General features: G+C 40.6%; 1 protein-coding gene across 1 annotated transcript; it reads right to left on the reverse strand.

The window, feature by feature from the left end:
* Positions 1–1,552: 1,552 nt before the first annotated feature.
* On the reverse strand, positions 1,553–25,242 carry tnfaip8l3 (tumor necrosis factor, alpha-induced protein 8-like 3). The gene is made up of 2 exons (XM_032561546.1): positions 24,764–25,242; positions 1,553–2,656 (listed from the first exon to the last, which is right to left on the reverse strand). Exons 1-2 carry the CDS (start codon positions 24,807–24,809, stop codon positions 2,094–2,096), a joined length of 609 nt encoding a protein of 202 aa, XP_032417437.1. The 5' UTR covers positions 24,810–25,242; the 3' UTR covers positions 1,553–2,093.
* Positions 25,243–25,871: the final 629 nt, after the last annotated feature.

A 25,871-nucleotide genomic window follows, 5' to 3' on the forward strand; every position in this document is an offset into this window, starting at 1 on the left:
GGAAATAAAAATGTTTACACAGCCTGCAGAAATGTTTGATTGTTGTGCCTGGAAGAATATGAGACTGTGATAAATTACTCTAAAGCCTTTTTCAGATATGATGCGACAGATATTTTGCTAAATTCAATTATCAAAATAGAAGGACGGATATAACAAATAAAAATTCACAATAAAGTGATTTCAACCCTTAAGCAGTACTCGTGTTGGAGGAGCTTTTGAGTTCACCTTGAATATTAAGTCATTTTGAGGGTAGATCAATCTGAAATAAAAGTTGATTGTTGGAGTTTCTTGACATTTACTCATTGTTATCCTATCACTGAAGTCATAGTTTGGAGAGTCTGCAAATTATTAAAATGATCTAATTGTATGAAAGTCCAAGTCAGGGGAACTGACTGATAGCTGAACTGTAGGACTTATTGTATGTTTAAAAAAATTAGAATTGATGGTTGCAAAATTGACTTGGGAATCCTTTTCCTTAAATAGAAGGTGGATGATTTTCTTTGTTGTTGTTCTAACAGCCTGATTTCACCCAAAATGTCCAGTTTCCTACAAGAAAGATGAAGCGAAATTTTATTTTTCAGCATCACAGTTAGTCCAAGCATCACTAAATGTTATGTTTTGTGAAGTCCAAGCAAAGGTTCAGAACTAAATCTGCCTGAAAGAAGACTCCACAATCTGATAGATCCAATGCAATGTAGCAAGTTTGAGGGGAATGTTGAGATGTGTTAGGAGAGACTGGGATTAGAGGGGACAGTTACATCAAACCAACTTTGGTTACTAACTTGAATTTCTGCATATATTTCAGGATATTGTGCATTCCTTCAAACAGAATAAGTGTAAATATAACTATTTTGATAATGCAGCATGTCCAAAAAAGTTGTCATGACTTAACACGCTCCTGTCAAAAGGCTCATCTCACCCCAGATCTAACATTTTGACTTTATTTGCTAAAGTCCTTTCATGCTAGGTTTCTGTTGTAGCTCATAGATACCACAACTGATATATAAATCAGATTTTAAAATATTAATAATGACCTTAAACATAATTCTTATGAAACATATGGTAGACTATATTCACTTTCACTGACGAAAAGTTTTTTTCTTTTTACAAATAAAAATCTAGCCACTTTTCCCTTGTGGTTCTTACCTTCACAGACTCCATGAAATGATGCCTTCCTCCTAACTATTTGGTCACATGATGAATATTTTTGATTGTTTCCTAGCAGCAAACTCACCCTTTGGCTGAGTTTACCCCAGTGAAAGGAAGCAGGAATGCTTAAAGTGAATCAAATGCCGATTCAATAACATTTCCAGCTGAAGGGTTTGTACTTCTGTGCATCCAGGTTACTGAAGCATTTTTTGTTTCCAGAATAAATGTTGAATAGCGTATGAAAATAGTTTTGAAATCATTAATTGGATCCTCTAAATCTACTTCAGGGACACGTGTTTGCATGGTTTTGTGTCTCTCTGTTGCTCTGTGATGCTGGTGACCCACTGACCTCTTGAGATGGACACCCACCCTCCCCCTCTTTGATGAATGGATGACTGTGCAGTACTGATTTAAAGAAATCTTTAATAAAAGACAAGTGTTATCACCCTTTTTGAGAAGATTGACACGGACTCATAACAAACATACCATGACACAGTACGCAACGCTACTCAAGCAAATCGCATACTTTTGAACACACTCAAAATACACAGAGACTGATTACTACCACTGATTATCTTCCATATCCAAACACTCTACTACAGTATTTTTTTTTTTTTTGGCTGTTGGTACAGTACAACTTTAGCACACAAAAGGAATGTATAATGTGTATATTGTGAAACATGGTGTCCCGGTTTGCAGAAATGATCCACTGAGTGAAGAGACAGTCTAAATGGGGGAAAAAAAGAAATCCCTCACTGACCCACAGCAGCAGGATGTTACAACAACCTCCATGGAAATGGATGGGGAAGAAACAGGAAGACAAGAGACATAAGGAAGAGGCAGGGTGTTTGCTGTCAGGAGTGGCAGGTGAAAAGGAAATGGGAGGCAGGAGACACTGGCAGGGAAAGGAGCGAGTAGAGAAGGAGCAGTAGAGGTGTGAGAGGTTAAAGCGTTCCTTCATCTAGCAGTTTGTTGATGCCATTGCAGATCTTCCTTAGAGAGAGTCTGTACTCCTCTCCGTCCCCGTACAGCTCCGCCAGGAAATCCCCGTTGGCAAAATGGTTGAAAACATGATCAATGCGTGCATGTGAGCGCGCGGTCAGGTGCCCCTCCACCAGGGTGTGAAGCAGGTCCCTGCACTCCAGCAGGAGCTCCGCCAGGATATTCCTGTCGAAGGTATATTCCACCTCGTAAAACGACACCGCCGTCATGGCCGCCTGGTTCATCTTCTTCTTGAAGCGCTCCACGGTGTCCAGCTCGTCGGGACTGAACTGGTGGTTGCGGTACAAGATGCCAATCTTCAGGGCAATCTTGATCACGTCCTTGATGATCTTGTGCGCTTCTTTCTTGCTCTTGGTGAACTCCCGGGTCGCTTTGTAAAGCTCGTCCAGGATCTCACTGCTGGTGTCGTCTGTAAGCATGTTGGCCACCGCCATGGTCGCCATTTTGCTCAGGATCTTCTTTTGGGCTTGCATGGCCAGGGAGCGAGAGTTAAAGCTCTCCTGTCCTGAAGGAAGACAAAGGCAACAGAGAGCAGGATGTGAGATGAGGAGGTAAGTCAAAGTTTCACAGCAACATCAAAAAACAGCTGAAGATATTGGAGAAATATTGCTTTTCCAAAGCCTGTGCGTTCAACCGGTCATTTATCAGAGCTTGCCTTACAGGGTGCTTACTCCATTTTACAGAGTACTGCATGGTGAGGCAACTTATTTGCACTTTGAAAATGACACATAATTACATGCTTACTTCAGATTACCAAAATAATTCACACTGTGTTTAAGGAGTACTTAAGGGATACTTTACTTTCCAAGAAAATTACATGTTTCTGTCACAAGCTGGCAAGTTACTTCCTGAGACTTTGTGAATACGTCCTTGGACCTGGATGGTAATCTTCCAGTCCTAAGTTCATTTTCTGGAACATCAAGGATACTTCTGCAAAACCTACAGGTTCACAAAACTGCCAAGTATGTTTGCTCAAGCTCCAAGAAAGATTGTCATATTTATTTCTTTATTTTATTTCCAGAAAAACCTGAAAATATGTGAGTATTCAAGAAAGAGACTTTTACGTTCTGGAGAGTACTCTTTATGTTAGTGGACTATAAATTGAGAAAAATACCCTGCAAGTCCTTTTAGCCAACCTGAATATTTCAGGTTACTGGTACAGGATGCATGTAAAGCAAACACCCTCTTGTCTCTGAAAGTGGTCATTTCCGAGCAGCACCTTGTAAGTTCTGGGAAAGTAAGTTGAATCTCCTAGGAAATTACTTTGTATTACTAATTATCAAAAAGTACCAGAAACCAACAAGCTGTTTAAGAAAGCTGCCTGTAGGTTCTAGAAAGTACCTTGCAGTCTTGTCTTTTTCTTTTTATCTTGAGAACAGAGAGTCTTTGAAATTTTATCGTGATGCTGTAAACAAAACACAGAGTGCATCTCTGTACGTGTTTATAATATGAGCTTTGACTAATCTCTGTGGTGTTCAGTGTGTTTGCATAAACCAGCTGAAGTCCATCTGGATAAACTAGCTTTTGAAACTCTGTTGACCTTTTTAAAAAAATAAAAAAACATTTCCAAACGTTTCTTTGACCTTACATTCATAACCCCCCAAAAGTATGTGCTATTTTATTTTAACAAAGCAAAGCAGATGTAAAACTATGTTCTCTGAATTTATTGTTGTGCATTTATGCAGCTGGATGCAGTTGAGGTAGTTTCAGTAAATATGGCAGCAAAATACAACCCATTCATGAACAACGGACAAAAGTCAGGTAAACATCTGTTTATGTCGCAGTGAATAAAGCTCATATGAAACAAAACAAATTAGAAACGTTCTAACGAGCACACAAAAGGAGGCGCGGCCTCATTCTGCGGCAGGGCGGCAGCCTCCCTGGAGCAGGCCGCCGTCTTTGGGAGGATTCGCTGTCGGCTCTGGATCACATCAAACAGCTGTCTTCTGATAGGAGTCTTTAAAAAGTCTGGAAAAATATCCCCCATTTGGATCCACAATTTGTCCTGTACAGGAGAACATGAAAGGCTCTGTGTTCGGTTATCCAGCGGCAGGCGGCAGGCTGGCACGTGTCTGTGTGAATGTGAGGAGCGGGGCTTTATTTAGGTGCCACCCAACTTCAAATTACACACCGGATAACTTCCTTTATGATTAAAGGCGAGGAGAGAGGCTTCACTTTTCTCTCCTGCTCCACGGGCACATCACCAGCCTCCTCTTCCTCCTCCACATGTTCCTCTAAAGACAGGGAGAGGAGGAGGCCAAATTCAAGGAGCAACACGCGATTTGTTGTCGCTGCGTTTTGTTTCTACCAGATGGATATTTCAAATGTTTTAAATTCACATCCTCTGCTTGTTTGCTGTCGCAATACAAACACAGAGCAGAGGTTGAATGGAGCCCCTTTTCCCCCACATCAGGGAGAAACCTAATCCGTGGCATTTCACATGAATGTAGAGAAGTGACATTTCATCTGTTGGTCTGAAGCTAAATGACATTTCGTGAAATACAATTAGCCCACCATGACATTTAACAACAAATAAGGCAAATTCCTTTGTCTACAGTCGTTCACCGTCCAATCCGCTCCCCCAGCACCACCACAACTACGCCCCTCCCACTCCTTCCACAGATCTGGTGCTCTTAACCAAAAACATTAACTGGGCTAATGACGAAGCCACATTTGGTGGCTGGGAGAGACATAAACCAGCTGTTGGATGCCTGCGTAGTGTTTTGAGTTCATGCCCCATTTCAGTGGCATCATGCCCCAGACTTTCAGTTTCCAGTGGTTATATTTTAGGTTGGCCGATCAAAGCTACACGGTTTGTTCTGGGGAGAATCATTCGTCCAGATGTTTGATCTGTTTGGACAACACCAGCAGAGATCTTCATTTAAATGAGTTCACAGGAACCTTTGCAATGTCGCTTGGTGGGTGTGAAGCTGCCACTCTGAAGTTGTCCTGCCTTTAGGAGTTTTTAGACCATTTCTGAGAAATTTGATACCCAGGAATAAATATTTCTTTTCACATTTAAACAACATTTAATATGAGTATGAGGGATGTGAGGAATAAAACTGATAGTTTCAGGGTGTTTACTTGATTCTGAGGGAGTTACACAGATTGGTGATGGATTTTCACATTTTTTTTCACTTTTTTTTCAGCAGAACTAGTAATTATTGCCATGTCGAATAATGTTTTAACACATTTCATCAAACTCTTAAGTGTTTTATGTTTAAATATTTCTGTGGCCATTTCATCTGCTCAGTTTTAAAATTGTAAAAACTCATTATATTTCAGCTATTTGTTTAATCACTACACCACAACAGCTATTTTTTCCAACTATGTCTGTATGTTTATGTGCACCAAAAATACTTTTCAGCAGCTATCAAATCAGCCGAGAAATTAGATTTACCTTGTTCTTCGCTTCCTTTTCTGTAAAATCTAATTAAAAAAGACATAATTTCATTACAGAAATGATTCCAGCAGGACACCTTCAACACTTTTAAACAAATTACTGAAACTTTCTCCTTCTCACTGCTCTTCATGTAAGGAATAGTGACAGCGCAGCATGGGCTAAAAAAATATATATATCTACATGAATATCACAACAAGTGCATGCTAGTTTCCATGATATTTGAATAGCAGCATCAGTGAGTGTAACTGGTTTTTATTAGTCAGATCTGCACCGCTCATCAACAGGCTCTCTTTGTCACTGTCATTTCCCGTTTCTATCAAGCGGCTCTTTGTTCCAGCGAGCCTCTGATATTCAGAAACCCAAAAGGACGCACCGATAAAGGTGACATCCTGCTGACGTACCCCGTGGTTGCAGAGTTGCTCTGGATATGAAACTTACCAATTTGTGAAACCACTCGCTCTCTAAGCGCATTCATCTTTTGTTCATTAGAGAGATCACTGATTATTACAATCAACACAGATTGAGATAATGACTGCAGAGAAAGTTTGTTTCTGTTTCTGCGAGGCTATAAACAGGCCTCTGACGAGGCGGGTGATTCAGAGTCTGGCTAAAGATACAGAGCGAACGAGGGTGGATGATTCCCGAAAGTGCACATGAAGACGCTGAGATGTCCAAGCTTTCTCTCACACACACACACACGCCCCCACACACACACACTCGCATACAGCCTGTCACCCAGAGGCTGTGATGAACGACATGCATGAACCAGAGTGTCAGAAGGAGTTAGAGAAGAGTCCAAGCTGTCAGGAGAGAAAACTGTCCGCCCTGTTCCTCGTCCTCATCCCTCTCCTGTACTGTCTCCGCTACCTGCTCGTTATTTTTACTGCCTCACTTGTCCTGAAGTGTTAAAATAAAGTAGGCGCTCTATGTGGCATGTGGGAATACGCTGCTGGGAAACAAACCGCCGATGTTGGGGCCGTTGCACAAGCGTTGGCCCCATCAAAGCGGTTACACACGAGTGCTGTGGGAGTTTGTGAAGTTTGCTTTAACATGAGGATTAGTAAGGTGCTTGCTGTTCTCTGCCCGTGGCTGTTGACCAGACAGTCTCTCTTTGTCCCGCCTGATGTTTTTAGAGGCCTGAGTCAACATTTTCTGCTGCGTTGCATCAGAACATGCATCCAGTGTGGAACCTGGAGAACAGCCAGGCCAGCTCTGCTAAAGGTGTCTTTTGGCAGAAAGCGTCCAACTGGACGGATCATTTCCATGTTAGCCAGAAACACACGCAGTGTATCAAAAAGAGGGTCTTAGATTTGTCATGAATGATGAGCTTCAGGATGCGACTGAGATTAGATGTTGAGCTTACTGCCAAGAAAAAATGATCCATGTGTGAGGCAACAGCAGCATGTTTAAACAAGCCTACACATTTTTTATGTTTAGTAGGAAAGATAAATAATTGAAAGTTTTTGTGGATGGAGTAGTTTTTATTTTTATCGAATAAGTAATGCAATGTTCTCATTCGAGCCCTAGTGCGCAGCAACTCGAACAAAAAAAAAAAAACACTTCTCCTGTTTCCCCCAAACTGACCAGAAAATACTGCAGGTATACAGAGAAGCTCACAAATCCATTTTCCAAAAACAAGTCAGGTCTCATTTCTCTGATGACTTAGATAAACATTCTCTCGCTGGATGCATGCCATCTTGTCTGTCTTTAGCAATTTATTGCTATGGGGCACAAATTAAAATCATGCAATTGTACAGCGGTCTTTTAATATGTGAAGATGTGACTTGTTAAATCACTAAGGAATAATGAAAAGCTGTGACCCTGCAACAATAAACGGGTAAAGATGATGGATGGATGGTGTAAGAAATTATATTTAGCCCATTAGAAATGTAAATAAACATTTATGTAGAAAGAAAAATGGCAACAATGAGATGACATTTGTTCTACGGAGAATCTGTAAATGTATTTGTAATAACATACAGTAGCTGGCACTTTTTAGTCAGTGTGTTCAAATTGGCCGGATGTTTAGAGTCGGAGCCTTTTCTTAAGAACGTTCTGTGTCGTAGGGTTTACAAGCTTATTTGAAAGCCTTGTGTATAAAGTACACAATAAGAGCAACTTATTGCAAGTTACAAAATAAGTACACAAAGTAGTGCGAGAATGAAGGCGTGTTGTTGTTGCAATGCACTGAACAGGAAGTGTTATTTTGAAGTGACTCTGTTTGACTGACGCCAGCTGAGCAGCGAAAGAATGAAATGTCAAAGACAAGCTAAGCTTTGAAAAGACCTGAGTTAAGATATTTAAGAGTTAGGCTTGAGAGAAATCCATGAGCTCATGACTTTAAATCTACAACTAACATAATTAAATAGTTATGAGTTATTAATAAGCCACATCCAGGAACGTCCCACCGCTAATAAATCAAACGTACCATTTTACGGGAAAATATGCAAACCACCTGTCAGAGCTGCTCTCTGTGGCTTATGCATAATGACTTGCCTCTATCGATTGATTAATGAGATAAAGATTAACTTTGACTCTCTCAGGAGTTGAATTCTGAGACTTGAATCACAATTTCTTAAGTGAAATAATGACTACTTCACATTTCTCTACATCAAAATCTGAGCCATGGCTTTTCCTCATGTCGTTTTATTATTGGATTCAATCTTTCTATGATGAAAAGAATCATCAAAGAATAAATCAAATTTGTATAGTAAAAAGAAAAGGAATTAGAATTTTTTCTGGATTTTTTTAATTCAGAAAAAATTCTTCCAGAACAGGAACATTTAGTTTTTATTATTACTTAGAAACTCATTACTTTTACAAATTTAGAGCACACTTAGAAAGTCCAGAGAATATTTACACTCATTTATCAACCCAGAACAGGGATTAGAACTTACAATCCAGAACAATTACCTCAGCAACTACGTTTTAGACTCCTATTCTCCCAACCCAGAAGAGGAATTAGACCAGAGGATACTTACTAACTTATACTTATCTACCAACCCTGAACAGGAGTATCTAGTTTATTTACTTTGCATCAACATTATTAGTTTTTTCTTCTTTTGCTTTTTTTCTTTGGTTTGTTATTTTGTTTGTATTTCCTTTTAATTCCTGTAAAGCACTTTGTATGGCCTTGTTGCTGAAAATGTGCTATGTAAATAAAATTACCTTTTACCTTTAAAAAAATGAGGATCACTCAATTATTCATAAAAAAAAACAGCCTTAGCAAAGTTGATTTTGATGCCTTATTAGATTTGAATGCGTTGCAAAAATAAACATCAAGTCAGTTACTGATCTGGACATTTTCTTTAGTAGACTGAACGCTATATGGAGCTCGGATCCCAAGGCTTATCTTGGTCTCATTCCAGAGTAACCAGAAGAGTGAGCCGTCAGCGGGGGCCTGTGGCTAACGCAGAGGAGCGCGGCTGGCCTTCACTGAGTCAAAGCCAGGGGGGAATTATCCGCCGGATCGCAGCAGAGCACACAAGTCTGACTGAGACGGCCCTGTAAGCCTGTGAATGCAAGTTATTTTGGGTGTGCTTTGCTTCATGCCTCAACGGCAGAAAGAAGCACGTTCAGGGCAGCTGAATATTTACAGCCGTCGTCATGAAAAGAATGAGTATCTGTCAGGATATCTGGAATATTTTAGGAACGGGTGGATGATGGCGTCTGGAGGGACGTAGGAGAAAATAGGGTTGGTCTCTGCTCCTTGTGGCGAATTTGATGACATTTCTGTCACCGACGTAAAAAAGTGCCTGCTTTTCAAAATATTTTTACCTAATAATTAAGCATGTATGATTCAAATTAGTTGCCATGTAAATTAGAAAAAAAATATCTCCAGAAGCCCAACTCTGCTTAAAATACAACCTAGCACTTCACAAGGATCGAAATGGGAGGCGTTGAATGGCTTATAATATAAAAAAAACACATCAATTTAATAAAAGCAGTTTAAATATGACACACATGATCCCATGTTGAATAAACCATGGATCACATGAACAAAATACTTTATCACATGTGCAACATGGGAACCACATGTGAATTTCATGGTATTTTCTTTTAAGGGGAAAGTATCAGAAATCTTCATTAGTGCAAACGGCACAGTTTAGCATGGGATTAAATAAGGCTATCATTAGTTAAGTGCTGCTACATTTGAGTTGCAGTCCTGGTTATTCTGTAGAAGTGGTGCACATGTGAGAACTAAGGCCACCATTAAGAAAGTAAACTATCTGGATAGAACAGGGAGTGCTTTCATTTGGGAAAGCCAGATGTGTCTTTTTAACGATGCTAGCCGAGCAACAACAACAAACCTGATGGAGACGCGTTAATATTTTTACTCACTGTCAGAACAACGGTGAACATATGAGCAATTAATCGCCTGCATTCTGAAAAAAAAGTTCCCGGGTAATAAATCAAACGCATCCTCACATAGAAGACTCAGCACTGCTCTGTCAGACATGTGGTCTGTGGCTTACAAATGGTTTACCTTCACCGCTAATGATGGGTGATGGTCTGTAAACCACAGCCTCACATTCTGACTCCAATCTGAAGACTTTGTTTTTGGTACTTAAGTGTAACTCAAGTCCAACTCTGAGACGTGTCGTTCTCTGCCACGCAACGATAAGCAACAAGTATGTCTGGACAAAAAGGCAGATGAAAATAGTGAAGAAGAAGGAAACTTGAAATTTGACTGCGGTCACCAAAATGACAAAATCTGCATCTGCAATTGTCATCTAAAGTCGGCTTTACCACTAAAATGAGTTGATTTATATTATATAGGCTTATTTTTTTCTTTTTGTTGGTTCCCTCACAGTAATGTGGGTCCAGTTCCAGCTGGGGCCTTTCTGTGAGGAGTCTCCATAATCTCCCAATGATTTGTGTGGGTTTTCTCTGAGGACTCCGGTTTCCTCCTACAGTCCAGAACAAGCGTATTTGGTGAAAAGGAGATTCTAAATTGCCCTGAGTTGAGGGCGTGTGGCAATTGCCGGTTTCTCTTGTGTCTGTTCGGTGTCCCGTTCTGGTGATCTGTCCAGGTTGGGCCCCACCACAACCTTACAAACATGGGGCAAAACAAACTCGTTTTACCCCATTAAAAGGACTACTGTTCCTAGACAGCGACATTGAAAAAGAAAAATATGAGTAATGCAAACACAGATTCATACACACAAAACCTGTTTGAGGTTGTTGCTGATAACATGTGTCGAGTATGGACAAAATCTGGTACCAGGACAGGTGCAAAAGACTCATTTTCATCCAACACTGAACATTATTATCTGCGTACAGATAGAGACATAGAGGTCCATGGACATTCATTTCATATGGCTATTCCTAAAATAGTTATTTACTTTTCCTCCCAATAGCTTTGCGCTTATTGCTCTTTCCAAAAATTGTTACTTCAAACAGCCAAACAATGAAGGCTGCTGACAGACAGCCTGTTTTTTGCAGGAAGGTGGAAGAGTGCTCTTTTGACGGCAACAAACAACAAAAAAAAGCTGTTGATTTCTGCAACACGTCTCCAAAACCCATTTATTGCCATCAAAAGTTTTGGCTGGTCATTTTCTTTCCATCTGCAACCCATTTTCCATTCACAGGCAGCCCTGTTTTGTGAATGCACGGCTCTAAAGCGAGTGGATACCAGGGCACACTTTGAACCCCGTAGAGGCTGACTCAGCTATAATTTCTCCAGACAATTTTTTCCGTTTCTTGCAATTTCCTTAATTTCCTCTGGGCCTCCAGGTGTGTCATAAAGTTGACCTTTAGAAGTTACGTTTCACGTACAAGTAAGAAACTTGTGTTTGGACCGCGATTTAAAAAAAAAAAAGTCTAAAAAGGCTATTATTTGTGAAGTTTACATACACAGAGCACAAATACAACTTCAACAAGTCATGAAAGCCAACAGGGGAAAGAGCTCCTCACAGAACAGGAGTGAGCAGGGCTGACAGCTGAACTTCCTCCTGCATTGCCTTGGCTCTTTGGTTTGCCTTTGGTTGAATATAAGGAGCTGCAGCAGAGCCTCTCTGACTGGATTTACAAGGCTTGAGCACAACAATGGAGTGGGTCACTCGGCAAGACTTAAACGGGGGTTTAATAGCTTGCTGGGAAAAGTGTTAAACAGGCCTGAGAGGCCAGTGGATTTAGGAAGGGAGCAGAGGAGGCGGCCTGTGCCAGCTGGTAGCACTGGAGGAAAGGCTTTTATTTTTGGGTCCGAGACTCAAGAGCTTCACTCTTCTTCTGCCTCCTCTGGGGAACACAAATAGATGGCAAACACTGTAAATTATATACCGACTTTCATATGTGATGGGGAAGGGGGAAAATAAAACACCAGATGAAATGCAGTGTCTTGTAGTCATTTTTGTCTTCTCACTTTGGATCTGCACCATGGAAATGTATTTTTGACTCCCACAACACGACACGGATGACTCAGACATGCCGCCCCTGCACAATCGCAGTCTGTTATATTGCATGTGTGTGTTTGTTTCTGGATGGAAGTAAGTGATTGCAATTGAGAAAGATGTAATATCAAACAGCAGAAGGACCACAGGGACAATGTAGCGTTGCAGCACGTGCTATTCAACGATGCGTAGTCTGACCACGCGGCAGTCTGCAAAGGCCAGGCCTGAGCTGGAAGATGTCATTAACAGCTGCTCAAGATGAAGGGGAGCAGTCGGAGCTTCAAGGTTAATAAATAACTCGGTTTGAATATCTCGATGACTGGTACCTGAATGAAGTGGGGTCATGGACTTTCAAGTCAGAAGCTTTATAGATGTAGATCATTTAGAGTTTCTTGCTGAAGCAGGAACTTGAAGGCGGAAGACGCCTCAGTGGGTTTAAAACCTTAGGAGTCACTTTCTCACACAAAAAGACAAAGTGATGCTTTTTTTTTTGTTGTTGCTGTGTTTTACTTTTATGCAGGTGATACTCTCTCTGCTTAGCCTACTTTTTATTTGTGGAAACTGTAAGAGGCAAAAAATAAAATGCAGCGATTACACAATGAAAACATCAGTAACTTGAGGACAAAGAACAGAAATGAACGAGACAGTAAGTGAATAAAATTGCTCATATTTATGCTTAAAGTAATCTTGTCACAGTATGTAGCATTTACATGACTTGAATCTGATGGCGAATCGGTGGAGGAAGCTAAAGATTAGGGTGATGGCAAGGAGCTCTTCCATCCTTAATAACTTACAGATCACCTTTAAAAGTAAACATGTAAAAACCTGCTGAGCAATTATAAAACGTCTGATCAGTTTGGTGTCAAAAAATGTTCTTCTATTGATTAGAATTAAGGTATCAATAATTCTCGACATGCCTTTTTCTAATACAGTGTGAATAAAAGGACAAATTATTATTTTTTCAATTAATATCTATTTTACATGGTTCTGACTGTTTGGCTAATAGTTTTGAATCAAGGTGCTGGCAAAAGATGATGGTGCTTTTTAATCTCTAATGTGCCTTTTAAACCACTGAAATTGTGAATACGTTTCCTATAGTTTTTGCAAACAACTTGCATACTCAGTTATTTGACAGCGATGCGGTTTGTTCTCAGAACCAAATTCTCTGGCGCAGAAATGCCAAAAAAAAGTTACAACGGTGACGTCTTCACTCACTTTTGGCAGAATTTGAGAAGTGAATAAGTTTCATTTCCTTCTTCCATTAAAATGTAGTGATAAAAATTACTTTTCAAAACAAGCTTGATATTTTAATTGCATGGGTCAGCTGCAAAAAAAAAAAAAAAAAACCCACATAGCCTCAGGCGTTGTTGAACAAGATCTGCTGATATCTTTGTTACAGGCTTGTTTATGTAGAGCTGAAACCTTAAGGCCGTGTTCGGAGCGGCTGCAAATACGACGCGTTTCTAAAATCTGACATCTAGAATGTCTGGAGCAGCAGAAGGAACAAACTGTCCCTTCTGCTGTTTTCACATCCAGACTCCAATTTCATCTCCGCAAAAGACGATGTTTCAGCAACACAGTGTCTCTAGATGTTCAGAAAAACAGAGGAAAAGCAACATGTTGTAAGTTGCTGAGCCTTTACCCAGTGCTAGAACTGCTTCAACACATGAGGGCATTGATTTTACAGATGTTGGAATTACCAACGAAGGTTGGCTGCGCTGAAAAATTCACTTATATGATGATGGGAGTTGAACACATTCGTCTAAAACAGAGGTGCCCAAAGTGGGTCCTCGAGGGCCGGCATCCTGCATGTTTTAGTTCTCTCCCTGGTGGTAGCAACAACCTTTTCAGCATGTCAATGCTCTTCTTAGGTCATCTAAGGAGCCATCATTTCATCCAGGTGTGTTAAACCAGGGAGAGAACTAAAACATGCAGGATGCTGGCCCTCCAGGACCCACTTTAGACACCACTGGTCTCAGCCTTCCTGCTGCTTTTTAGTTGTTGGCTGGAATTTGGAAAATGTAAACTTCATCCTCAGTTGTCCTCGTATTTAACGAAAAATGAGTTGTTAAGAAACTCTCAGTCATCTCGTCATCATTTGGGAGTTCTCAAATTACTTCAAAGCACATCAGGGTTTCTGTATGGAAACGTCTAAAATTTACAGTAATCTCAGTCAGCATCATTATATCCTTTCTGATGACAATTATTCTGTTCGCTACCGATCAGCCAAAATGCTGCCACAAGAACAATTAAAAAGTGGTACAAGAGTTGTCAGCCAGAGCCACAGACCTCAGAAGCTTGTAGATGAATACACCTGTAACAGACAAGTCTCGCACTACAAGACAAGGTTTGAAAGAATAGCTCTATTTGTCTAGGGAATGGTCTAAATGTCTCTTCTGTGAGGAACAGACCGGCGGTGAAGTCACTTAGGAACTTCTCTGAATCAGGAAGGACACAGAGCAGATTGCCTTTGGCCGCCGCTCAGCCTTATTTAATGCTTCATACCTCATCTCGTTCTTTGTCTCTCGGTTTTAATGGCCACGTCCCTAAAGAGCTGAGCCTGAGAGACGAGGCGAAAGGAGGAAGAGGCAATAGACGTTTGATTGATTAATGTGCCAAAGGCCTGATGCGTTCGCGAGAGGAGCGAGAGAGGGAATGAGAGACGCAGCGGCGATTAGAGCTGCACCTTTCTTTCTGTGAATGCAAGAGAAGCTGATGACGTCAACAAGTGGTATCCAGGACATCCGGAGAGGGCACAAGTACTGGACCGCAGGGCCCTGAGAGAATGCAACACTCTGACCCTGTGCAGCTGATGTCTTCGGCAGATGTAGTTCCCTCCTGTGCGCTATTGTTCGCCTAGCGAACGGAGTCAGGCCAACAATTAGCTGGTTAGCTGGGCATGTGAACTGGCTGGAGGCGAGGCCGCTTCTCAGTTTCCCTCCTCTGGGAGCGTCTCTGGAAAACTACTCCTGTTATGTGGGTGTTGGTGGAAGCCAAAAATACTCGAGGCTTCCAAATGAGAAAATGACAGATTTCCTTCTGTGCAACGTCGACTTCCGCCACACATTTTTCTTCCTTTCTTTCTTGCTTCTTTTCTTTCCATCTTCGTTTTTTTCCTTCCTTCCTTCGCTACATTTGCTGTTTGGATTGCAGACACGCAACGATTTGGATATGCAGCTGAGCAAAGAATCAAGCCGCAGCGCTTCCCCAGAATTTATTTGATTCATAAAAGAGCTCCTCTCTATTTATAGAAAGACGGTCACCAGTGTGTGTCTGTTTGTGCGACAGAGAGAGTCATAATGACAGACCGTGAAACCAGAGCAAAATAAAATACAGAAGATGATAATAAAGTCAAAACGGTCTTGCGGCCCCCCGAGTCCCGAACTCAAAGTTTCTTCCGTGTTTTTCATCCGAATGAAGGAAGCTGCGCGTTTTATCGAGAAAAAGAAAAATGTGGGAAAATGAGCGGAGCGGGCAGTATGTACGTTTTAATTTCACACCTTTCAGTCAAGAAGTTGATAGAAATTATCCCATGAAAGTGGGAGAAAAGAAAGGGAAGACATTTGGGAAGAATTTTCTAACTTCGCTGTCATTAAAGGGAATGAATGCAACCAAAGACTTCTTAATTTTCTAAATTTTTGCAAGATATTGTGACGGGATCCTAGAGAGAACAAAGAAGGTGTTGATGTAAGAGACAGGATGTCCATATTTAGACAGTCTATGTCTGTTACTTCAGAGACAGACCTGCACCTGAAACACTGCCGCCAACATCCATCTGCAGCTGCATGAGGAGCTGGCTGTAGTGTCTTTCTTTGTCTGTCTCTCCCTCTCTGTCCATTTCCTACCACATCCACAATGCAGAGTGGCAAGGAAGCAAGCATTTTTCAAAAATGTCTATTTATTTTATGTTTTATGGACCCCTTAGGAAGCCTCTCCTTCAGCGACCCGTGGCCAAGTCTCTGTGTGGCAACGCATCGTTCCACAGAGTTGTGCACACGAACAACACGCCAAGGTTCACACATGCAACAAGCACCGACATCTTTCCTCAGACCTTCCTCTTCCTGGTTTGTTTGAGTTTTAACTGGGTTTTTACACGAATGAGAAATGCTGCCTCGACCACTGACTGATTTATACGTCACCCCATAACCGTCTCTCCAACAAGAAAGATGTTTCCAGGATTCTTGACCTATAATCTGTGCCGTTTGATGCCACATGTTTATTTAAAGACAAACAGGACAGTAGCAAACAGATTGAAGTAATCCCCAAAGCACACCCAGTTACAAATGTTAAGAAGGCAAAGGTTAACCCAGAAATGGGGCAGGGCTTCAGCTGCCTGTGCGCCTAAATTAAAAGGTTGCTCTCGCTTTGATTGGAGTCATAAAATTGGAAATGCTGTGAGCTTTGGCCTTTAAGGAGCTCAGCCTGCTTGACACGGCGTAGTGTAAAAGCCAAAGCTCTCTACTCCCAACTTTTACCCCTAACTAATGACCAGGAAGTAACTGTGGTTCGCTCACACTCACATAAATACCCAGATGCACATTTCTGCTCTTGTGTTCTGACTGCGTTCTTTCTTCTAATGCTGTTTTTTGCTCTGACCTAAGCCTAACTATTGCAAGAGTTAATCTAATTCCTGGCCCTCATGTTATACATGTTATACAAATACAAAGTATTTGCTTTTTTGACAAAGTGTTCAGAACTCCCAGGAACAAAGCGCTTTCATTTGACGTACTGCTGAACCGGTTGTTCATAGCTATTCCACTTTTTCCTGCCACAGCCTTAAAAATGCTACAATCAGCACACTTCGCCTCAGCTGTGCCAGAGCGAAGTGTGAAAAGCTGTGCGTACAACTAGCCTCCTCCCTCACCTTGTTTCCTGAAACACACTTTAGCTCCTTCTGCGGAGAGCAATTTCAGCTTAATACCATCTGGATACGCTGTAGTACGCGTGTATTTTAGGAAAAGGTAGTGAAGACGAAACCCAGATGGCGGCGCCTTTGCACAAACACGTCACCAAGCTGAAACTGAAAGCTGAAGAGAAGTATTTTTGAGCAACGTGAAAACATAAAGCATCACATCTCACACTTTTTGCATCAGAGCAAATGTTTAAGACATTCGGACCAGACGTCAGATGGAGCCCAACTCTCCATTGACACACACAGATCATAACACACACAATTTAATATCAGTTTTTAATAACAGCTCTGCCGTGGGAGGGGGGACTAATCCCTTCTCACAATGTCCCACTATCCCTATAAAATGCCACTGAATTATAGTGTCAGCAAATGCATCTGCACACAAGGGGAAAATGTTCTAGCAGTGACCTGGGAGTTGTAGGAATAGTTTTCTGCAGCAGCGATTGGAAAACTTTCTCCTGAGTCGTCTTTTCCACTTACAGCTAAACTCCCTCCTTTCTTTCCTCTCCTCAGTTAGTGTTATATTTTTCCAGACCCAGCTCTTGGTGTCCTGAACCTGTGTGTAGGGGTGTGTGTGTGTGTGTGCAGCTGGTTTTGTGCAGACTGCATCTGTGGGCCAGATTAAAGGCAGAGGAGGGGAGAGTCAGGGTTGCATGCATTTGTGGCGTTCAAGACTAGAGGACTGAGAACAGAGTGTGGATGGTCATATATGAACGTGTTGCAGTGACTGCAGGCAGACTTAAGCTAGCTGCCGCTCTCATGTGCGAAACATTTGGCCAACAGGGCCATTACAAAGCAGAAGCTGTGCTGTACATGGCATGTTTCGACAGAAATAGATTGATGGCAATAAATAGCGTAATACAGTGCTTCATAAAAGTGAACCCTTTAATGTCACAACTATAAAGTTCAATGTATTTTATTGGGGGATGAAGCAGCCTTCATTGTCCTGCAAAAGTGAACAACAACAATAAACGGTAAGGTTAACAAAAACCTTAATGTCAAACAACAACTACTACTACGAATAATAATATAGTGAACAAAAGTATGACAGAAAATACTGGACAGTTATTAGAAATAGGAATATCGGACTCGCCATCCAAGGGATGTGCTACTGATCACATAATGTGCATTATGTGATTTTGTGTGTTGAAAAAAACAAGATACAGACTATTTACAATGGACTGTATCAGTGCAGAAACACAGATGTACAATAACAATGGAAATATTGTTTAAAAATGAGTAATAACAGAGTAGATGATGTACAAATGCCAACATAGATGTATAAAATACAAAATTAAATGTAAATACTTCTTGATTTTGTTGGGTGCAACCCACTTCTGACATTCTGTATTCAAAACAACCTTGTGAGGTTCAGGCGAAAGTAGCTTAATAAGTGACTCCATATCCAGCAGCTGCTGGGAGGAAGGATCTGCGGTTACGCTCCTTTGTGTATATAAAATGTGTCAGTCGTCTCTCACTGAAGGAGTGTGCGATGTGATAGGCCAACAAAACAAATGCATGGTTACAAAGTAGAAGAAAGTTTTACAGATTATCTAGTGGATTTATGTCTAAAATAAGTCTGGGACATTGTGAGAGTTAAACCCATTTCACCCCAATCTATTTTTTTCACAGCTTCTAACAAATGTATTTTATAAATGCTCTGTTTTAATCTCGTCTCTGCTAAAGAAATGGACCTCCATAGCATGATGCTGCCACCACTGTGTTATGCTACTAATATGTTTTTTGTTGCATTTGGTAAGATTAAGTTACACACTGAATTTCACTACAAAAATCTGTTTTTTTCTTCTTCTTCTTCACTCATCATGCAGTGAACGAGGTGGGTTCATTATTAACAAGTCAACATGTAAAGGTAACTGACACGTGTATTTAAAATCATGGACAACCAGAAACAAATAGGCTAAATATAAACTTCAACTTTTGTGATTTTTATTTTTAGAAAATGAGAAGCCCACACATCCTTTTCCTTCCACTTTAACTCATTGCTGAGCGTGTTGACCAGTCACAGAGAATCCAGTTAAACGTTTGTGGTTGTCATGTGACAAAATGTGGCAAAGTTCAAGCGGTATGACTCGTTTCTGGTAAAGCTGCTGTTTGCGGGTCTGTAAACATGTGAGAGTTGGGACTCGGCTGGCTGAAGATTAAACTTTAGCTGCGCCATCAGAAACATCTGCTGGTACGAGTTTGCGTAATAATAGATCTGCGATCTATTATTATGACAGCCAAGCTTTTCATCAACACCATCTTCCCTGGAAAAATGGGCAGAAAAACAAAACGCTGGAAATAGTTCTGCAGATGGCTGATTGGGGTTCGGTGTTAAGAGTCGCATTACCATGATGACTCAACCAAAACTTCTCCGTGGGTTGATTATTCACTCTCCACCAACATGATATAACAACTCCAGAGGCATTCAAACTGGACATTAGAGATATCTGATAGATCAGTGAATTGCAGCGTCTAGTCTGCGTGGGCTTCAGACCAACAAGAGATCAGACTGTGACCGTATCATGAAAAGAAAGAGTTATCAATGGATACAGATATAGACAGAGGCTTGATGAGTGATTATAATTAAGGGAAAGAAACCAGCTAGGATTGAGAAGAAAAAAAAAACTGTAAGATTTTTGTAGTGAAATTCAGTGCTTGTGCTCTTCTTAGAGAGCACGCTGCCTTATTGGCACATTTTGAAACTTTTTTTTGTCTGGATTGTTATTAATTTAAGATTTGGTACTTTTTAAGTTTTGACATTCAGACTTGTCTTTTAAAAACTTAAAATTCAACCAACCAACTCAAATGGGATAATATTCTAAGACTTGTACAAACATTTAAATGAAATCCAAAAGTAAATTTTAGCTACTATAACAATTCACTCCTAAAGACATTTCAGCTAAAAGTTGGGATGAGATAATAGTCAAACAATCATCTGCTTAACATGGACATCGAGCATCAAATGAGCTAAATGCTAAATGCTAATTGACGCACCAATTCTACACGCCTTACATGTTAAAAACAGCTTGTAATGTTTCAATGCTAGTTTGAAACGTGAAGAACAACTAAACAACTATTTGCTATTTAGTTATTAAGTAATGTCAAACGTCTAGTAAATGAACAAAGGAGAGATCATACCCAATGCTAACAATTTCTAATGCTAATTGTTTTTAATGCTAACAAGTTACTTGCTACAGTGAATGGTTTGGTAACATCACATTGCAGAACATTGGTCAGCTGTAGAGTGAAGGATCCCATCAATAAAATTGGCATTTTTTAAGATATGTTTGTTTTTGTTTTTTTCCCAAACTGTGCTTGCTTTGCTCCAGAACGTACGATCATCTAGACTGGAAATAATCATCTGACTTTGTTTGCAGAGTGAACAACAAATTTCTGGATTAAAAAGAAACAACAAAAAAAACTCATTATTAAAAAAAACAACAAACGTGGTGCTTTTAGCAATCCAATCCAGTCATATCATTTATCTTAATTTAATTATCTTAAGACATAAAGGAACATGTATACAAGTATATATTTGTAACATTTTGTGCACCTCAGGTCCAAACGGATACAAACCATTAAAAGGACCGTTAAGTAGAAAATACCAGCAACTTTTGCTTCATTGTGTCATCACTCAGCCATGTTTGACATCAAACCATTTCATGATGAGCTCCGACTTTCTTAAGCAGGACTTTGGACTTCAGGGGATTTTGTTGGCATTTTTCTGACTGGGAACTGTGAAAATCTGACTTATAAGTACAAACAGCATCCTGTTTGTACTTATAAGTACAAACAGGATGCTAACTAAATAGCAAATAGTTGCACTATTATTATTATTTGTGCTCTAAATTAGGCGATTACAGACAGAATCAAATTTTCGGGCCTTTTCAAAGAAAACCAACCAGTCAGATGTTAGATATTGAATAACGTAGCATGTTTTCATATTCACCATTAGCTCATGCTTCACTAGAAAGCTTTTGTTTTTCCATTTGCTTCAATTGAAATAAGTAAATGATGTGGTCTTTCTTTGTAAATGCCTAGAAAAATAACTGCATTTTTGTCAGTACTTACTTCCTGCTGTGTCACTGCTTAGTATAAACATGTAAGTTGGAAAACAAAGCAGGAATCGCTGTCGTTTTTAAAAAATGCTGGACCCGATTCCCATAAGCTTCGAACCAGAATTTGGAAATATTTAATGCTGGCATTTGCATATGTACCTAAAATAAAATTTCTCTCCCTCTGAGCAACACGTGAAGGACTTTTCTGACTTTGAGATACAGTCTATCTGAAATAAATTAGATGAGAGGAAACGTTCACTTTATTTATAGACCATTTTGAACATATGGCAGCATTTACATTTGGCTTGGAAGCAGAAGCCTTGTAGCATACAAGCCTTTCCTTCTGTTCGTGTTTATGCTGCACAGGCGTCTCAGTAGACTTTAAGCTAGATTTGCATTTATCTGTATGACATGAATAGAGCATTTCAAGAATAAGGCCTGTGTTTTGATTTGCAATTTGGTGTGGTCTCGAAAAACAAAGATTTAAAAAAAAAAATAATAATAATAATTCCCACACGGATTGAAAATCTCAGGTGTATTTTTTGATGGCTCAGATGATTTGGAACTAGTTCCAGCATGGTTTTATCTGCATTATGAGCTGGGGGTGCACTGCAGCCAAACCAGCACTTTCTTGTGACAGAGGAAGTGGATCTGTGCCGTGCTGCTGGAACTCCCTAGCAGGTTTCATGTTGACATACAACAAAATGCAAAGAACACACGGTCGACTACCTTTATTTACAGTTTTGGTGCGCGTGCGTGCGTAGCCACACCGGCTTCCCCCCTCAGGTGATTAGAACCGTATTTTCCTTTTGTCAGCAACAGCGCTGTCATGACTTTACCTTCCAAATGTTCTCCACAAACATCATAAAACTCTGCTGATGTTCTGTGTTTAAAACAACTGTGTGAGATTAAGGTAAAAGTAGCTTCATAAGTGGCTCAATGTCCAAGTGCAGTGAGTGCAGTATGACTTTTGTGAAATTCAGAGAAAGTAAACTGTGATCTATGGCTCCCGAGCAGAAAAGTGAGGGTGAAATAAACTCAACAAAGAAATGTTTCGCACACAGCAATTATCAGCGACTTGAGGCCAGAGCTGAAGGCTGACTGGTCACCTGAAACAAAATCCCTCGGTGTTTATGCGACTGACGCTGTGGAGCAGGGTATGCACGCATCAAGCTGAGATCAATCACACATCGTCACTGGAAAAATCAAAAATGGTGGCAGTGTGTGAGAGTGAGAGAGATTCCAAATAACCCTGTTTCCAGAATACCATGTATTAGGTTTCATTGCGGGATAAAGTGAGCCACACCACTGATAGCAACACAGGAGCAGGAACTGCAGCACAGCAACAAAACATGATGCTTTCTGAGAATGAGTCAGGCTCTCACTGACTCTCGATCTGCAAATATATCCGGCCTTCACAGTTCCTTTCAGCATGAGGAACAAAGGTAACTAACAAACGTTGTTCCTGTCAGACGCAGGGTTGGCTCCAGAAGGTTTTTAAAACCTGGGGAGTGAAGGTGACAAAAAATCTCAATTCTATTAAACACTGAAAAATTATGCAAATTAAATTAATTGGAACTATTGTTTCATACATTCATACTAAAAATATGCTTGGCACAAAAACAAAGGAAGTTTTTTGTTTTTTTGGTATTGTTGCCACAACGAATCTTGTCTAAGTAGGGCTAAAACTAACAATTATTTTAGTTATCGATTAATTTTCCAACTATTCTGACGATTAATCGATTAATTGGATGAGAAAAGTGACACTTTTTGTACATTTTTCATTGCCTATGCAATATTAGAAATACATTAAGATTCAAAAAACAAGTAATTCAACTCATTTTTTAATCTTTTTATTGCCTAAAATGCAACAACATAGCATTCCTGGAGTATAAACTTGATTATTTGTAGCAAACGAAGCACTGGCAGCTAAAACTTAATTCTAACATCAACATGTGAAAAGTTCAGCCCTCTGTGGTTGAGTTGGCATCAATACAGGGCTGGTACGTTGATTGATTGTTTTTTTGTTTTGTTTTGTGGATTAACCAATTACTAATTGGATAGCAAAAGGTGCTTAATGAGATAATTTTATTTTGTTTTTTACAGAATTTGAACAAGGTGAAGCTAAAACTATGGCATTTGAGGAGTTTTGGACAAAACATATTCACAAACAAAGGTTATTTTAAATACAAAATGTATATATTTTTTGCACAGTTTTGAGGTAATTCCTGCTTTGAGTGTGTTGTTCTTTCAGCAAATGGCCATTTCTGGGTTTATTTATAAACAGTATACTCCAGCTAATGACTAATCTAGCACTAAATTACTTAGTTCAATACTGATTAATCACAATTAATCCAATTAATCGTTTTAGCTCCAAGGCTACTAAGTCATATTCCACAGGAAAGCCTGTTGATTTTCCCCTTTGTGGATTATTCATTTATAAACATGGAGTTTCTTGGTGCTCCTCCACATGCTGGCCAGCAGCCTGATCAGACACTGCTGCGGGGTAGCAGTGTCTCATCAACCAGTAATTGTGACCAGACAGTTAATATGGTTTTGTTGGCATCTCTGTCACCAACAGCACGCCCAAGCTGATCACTTGGTATACACAATCGCATCATGTTCAGTACGATTGAGGTCAGGAGTGCAGGCTGGCTATGCTAGCTCCTTCACTTTACCCTACGCTGCTCTGTAGGGTTAGCAAACACTAGTAGTAGTGTCTGCAATAAATTGCAGAATTTATTTTCTCCATTGCCTCCAATGACAACAAGCCTTCTTCATCCATCCTCATCATACATTTTGTTGTGCATTGGTAGATTGAATTTAACACATTTCTTTAGGGCGCAACCCACATACTCATCCATGAACGTTGTGATTTTCCGTGCTCAGCTTGTATTATTACTCTCTTCTTATGATCTGAATAAAGCTGTAATAAAGCTTCTTATATTCAGGTTCCCTTCTCCTTTCAAATGGACCAATTGGAAAGACAGACAAAGGTCCAGATGGACAGACAGATGGTTCATCCGGGCATAATTAATACAGAAAGCTCCATGTTGTCCATGGAAAAGGCCACATTGACATGATTAAGGAATGAATGAAAGAAGGAAATCATTAGACAGCTACGGCTTCTTTCCTAGCAGAGCTGAGCGACAGCTTGTCTGACTGCATGCACACAAACAGGAGAGAAGCACCTCACTTGTTGATGATGTCAAGTCCTGCAATTTAACTCAAAATGTGTTAAATTGGCTTCATCCCTCCCCCCGTCTTGCTTTAAATTCTATAAAGATCCACAATCCAGATTACCGCCCGCAGTAAAACCCTGCCTGAGTGTTTAATGTGTAACTCGCCTCATTATTGCTGTAAACTTTTGCCCTGTGCGCTCACACCGTAAACTTTCCTCCTTTTTGTGAAACAACATTTGTGGATCCACTGGAAAAGCCTTTCATCCTCTCTCGCACCCTGTGATGCATCAGGAGGATCGGGGCGTTCGGGGAGCCTGCAGTCTCTCTCTCTCTCTCTGGGTGCATGTGTTGATGAACAAACCGGCTGCACGTGTCAGAGCTTGCCTGTTCCTGGTGGTGACTGAGGCAGCTTTCATGCAGACACTCGGTGACGCTGTGCCTGCCACCGGCATCAAAGCACATCTTCTCTCCAACATCAGGAAAATGTCAAATGGTTTGGTTGCTTTGGGAATACATCGCTGGTTCAGAGGAAGTTTGGGAGTCTGACGATGTGTTTAAAGCTGATGATGAACTTTTTGAATCTTTGTAAAACACTACAAAAGATGAGTGTGTGTAACTGTAAGCGTTGCCTGCATGGCGGTAAAATGACTCCTGGAGCTTACCTGCTGAGATGTCTCCGTCACTTTGCTCTCCAGAGTCTGAATCCATCTTCCCCTTTAGGACAAGCGGAGGCTGCAGAAACTCTTTTAGTCCTCTCCCGTCCTTTGTCTCTTTCCTTCTCAGAGAAGAGTGCGATTCTTAACCAAGTGGGAAAAAAGGAGACATGAAAAAAAAAAAAAAGCAACTTCTGGTGTTTTATTCTCTCCCTCTTAACGAGCTCAGCTTTCTCCCTCTGCCTGGATCTTTGTAGTTGTGAGAGGAAAGCTGGTGGTTTGCTGAGCTGTCTGTCCTCTTGGGTTTTGTTGCGCTCCCTCACTTTCCCTCTTTACTTCTCCATCTCATCTACTTTCCCGTCTCTGGTGCTCCCTCCCCTTCGCTTACTCGCAGTCCGTCCCCCTCTGCGTTTCTCCCTGCCTTTTTCCTGCTACTCTGTCCCTCCTCCTCCTCCTCCTCATTGCTGTGACACTCTTCTCCCTCTACTCAAACTGTTTTTTTTCCCCCTTTACCTCTCTCTGTATGCTGCGAGCGCTGTCTCTTCCTCTTTCGCTCTTCCTCTCTCCCTCCCTTTCTGTCACTGGTTAAGAGTGCTGCCTGTGTTTCAGCACAGCAATGGGAAGGACTCATTCACGGAGACTTGAAATGCAACTGCAGCACCAAAGATCCCATGACCTTTTTCAAAGCTGGATGTTTTAAAATCAGGAATGTGGTATTTGTTTGTGGTCACCTGGCGTCAGACGATCACTGGTTGGTTCAGATATGTTTGGGTCACTTAGCCTGCTATTTGGTTGATGATTCATAACTGAAAACTGCATCCAAAACTGCATCTCGGTTTCTAATTGGCATAGAAACCGAGACATTTTTGAAGATTTTTCTTCGAATTATTCGGTCAATTTACTGAATACTGGTCACCAACATTCATAGATCATCTCAAATATGTGGCTGGTGACTCAGTAGCCAGGTGCGTGCCACTGAAATATATGTCAGCTGGTGCAGATCAGCAGACTGAGACTCATGTAGGGAGTTTGACAATTAGTGGTTTGAAAAGAAGACCCATAATGGAGGTTATGCCTTAATGAGCGACTGAGCAGGAGAGTCCAATTATGGTTAAGT

This window comes from Xiphophorus hellerii, chromosome 4, assembly GCF_003331165.1.
Source record: "Xiphophorus hellerii strain 12219 chromosome 4, Xiphophorus_hellerii-4.1, whole genome shotgun sequence".
NCBI lineage: Eukaryota > Metazoa > Chordata > Actinopteri > Cyprinodontiformes > Poeciliidae > Xiphophorus > Xiphophorus hellerii.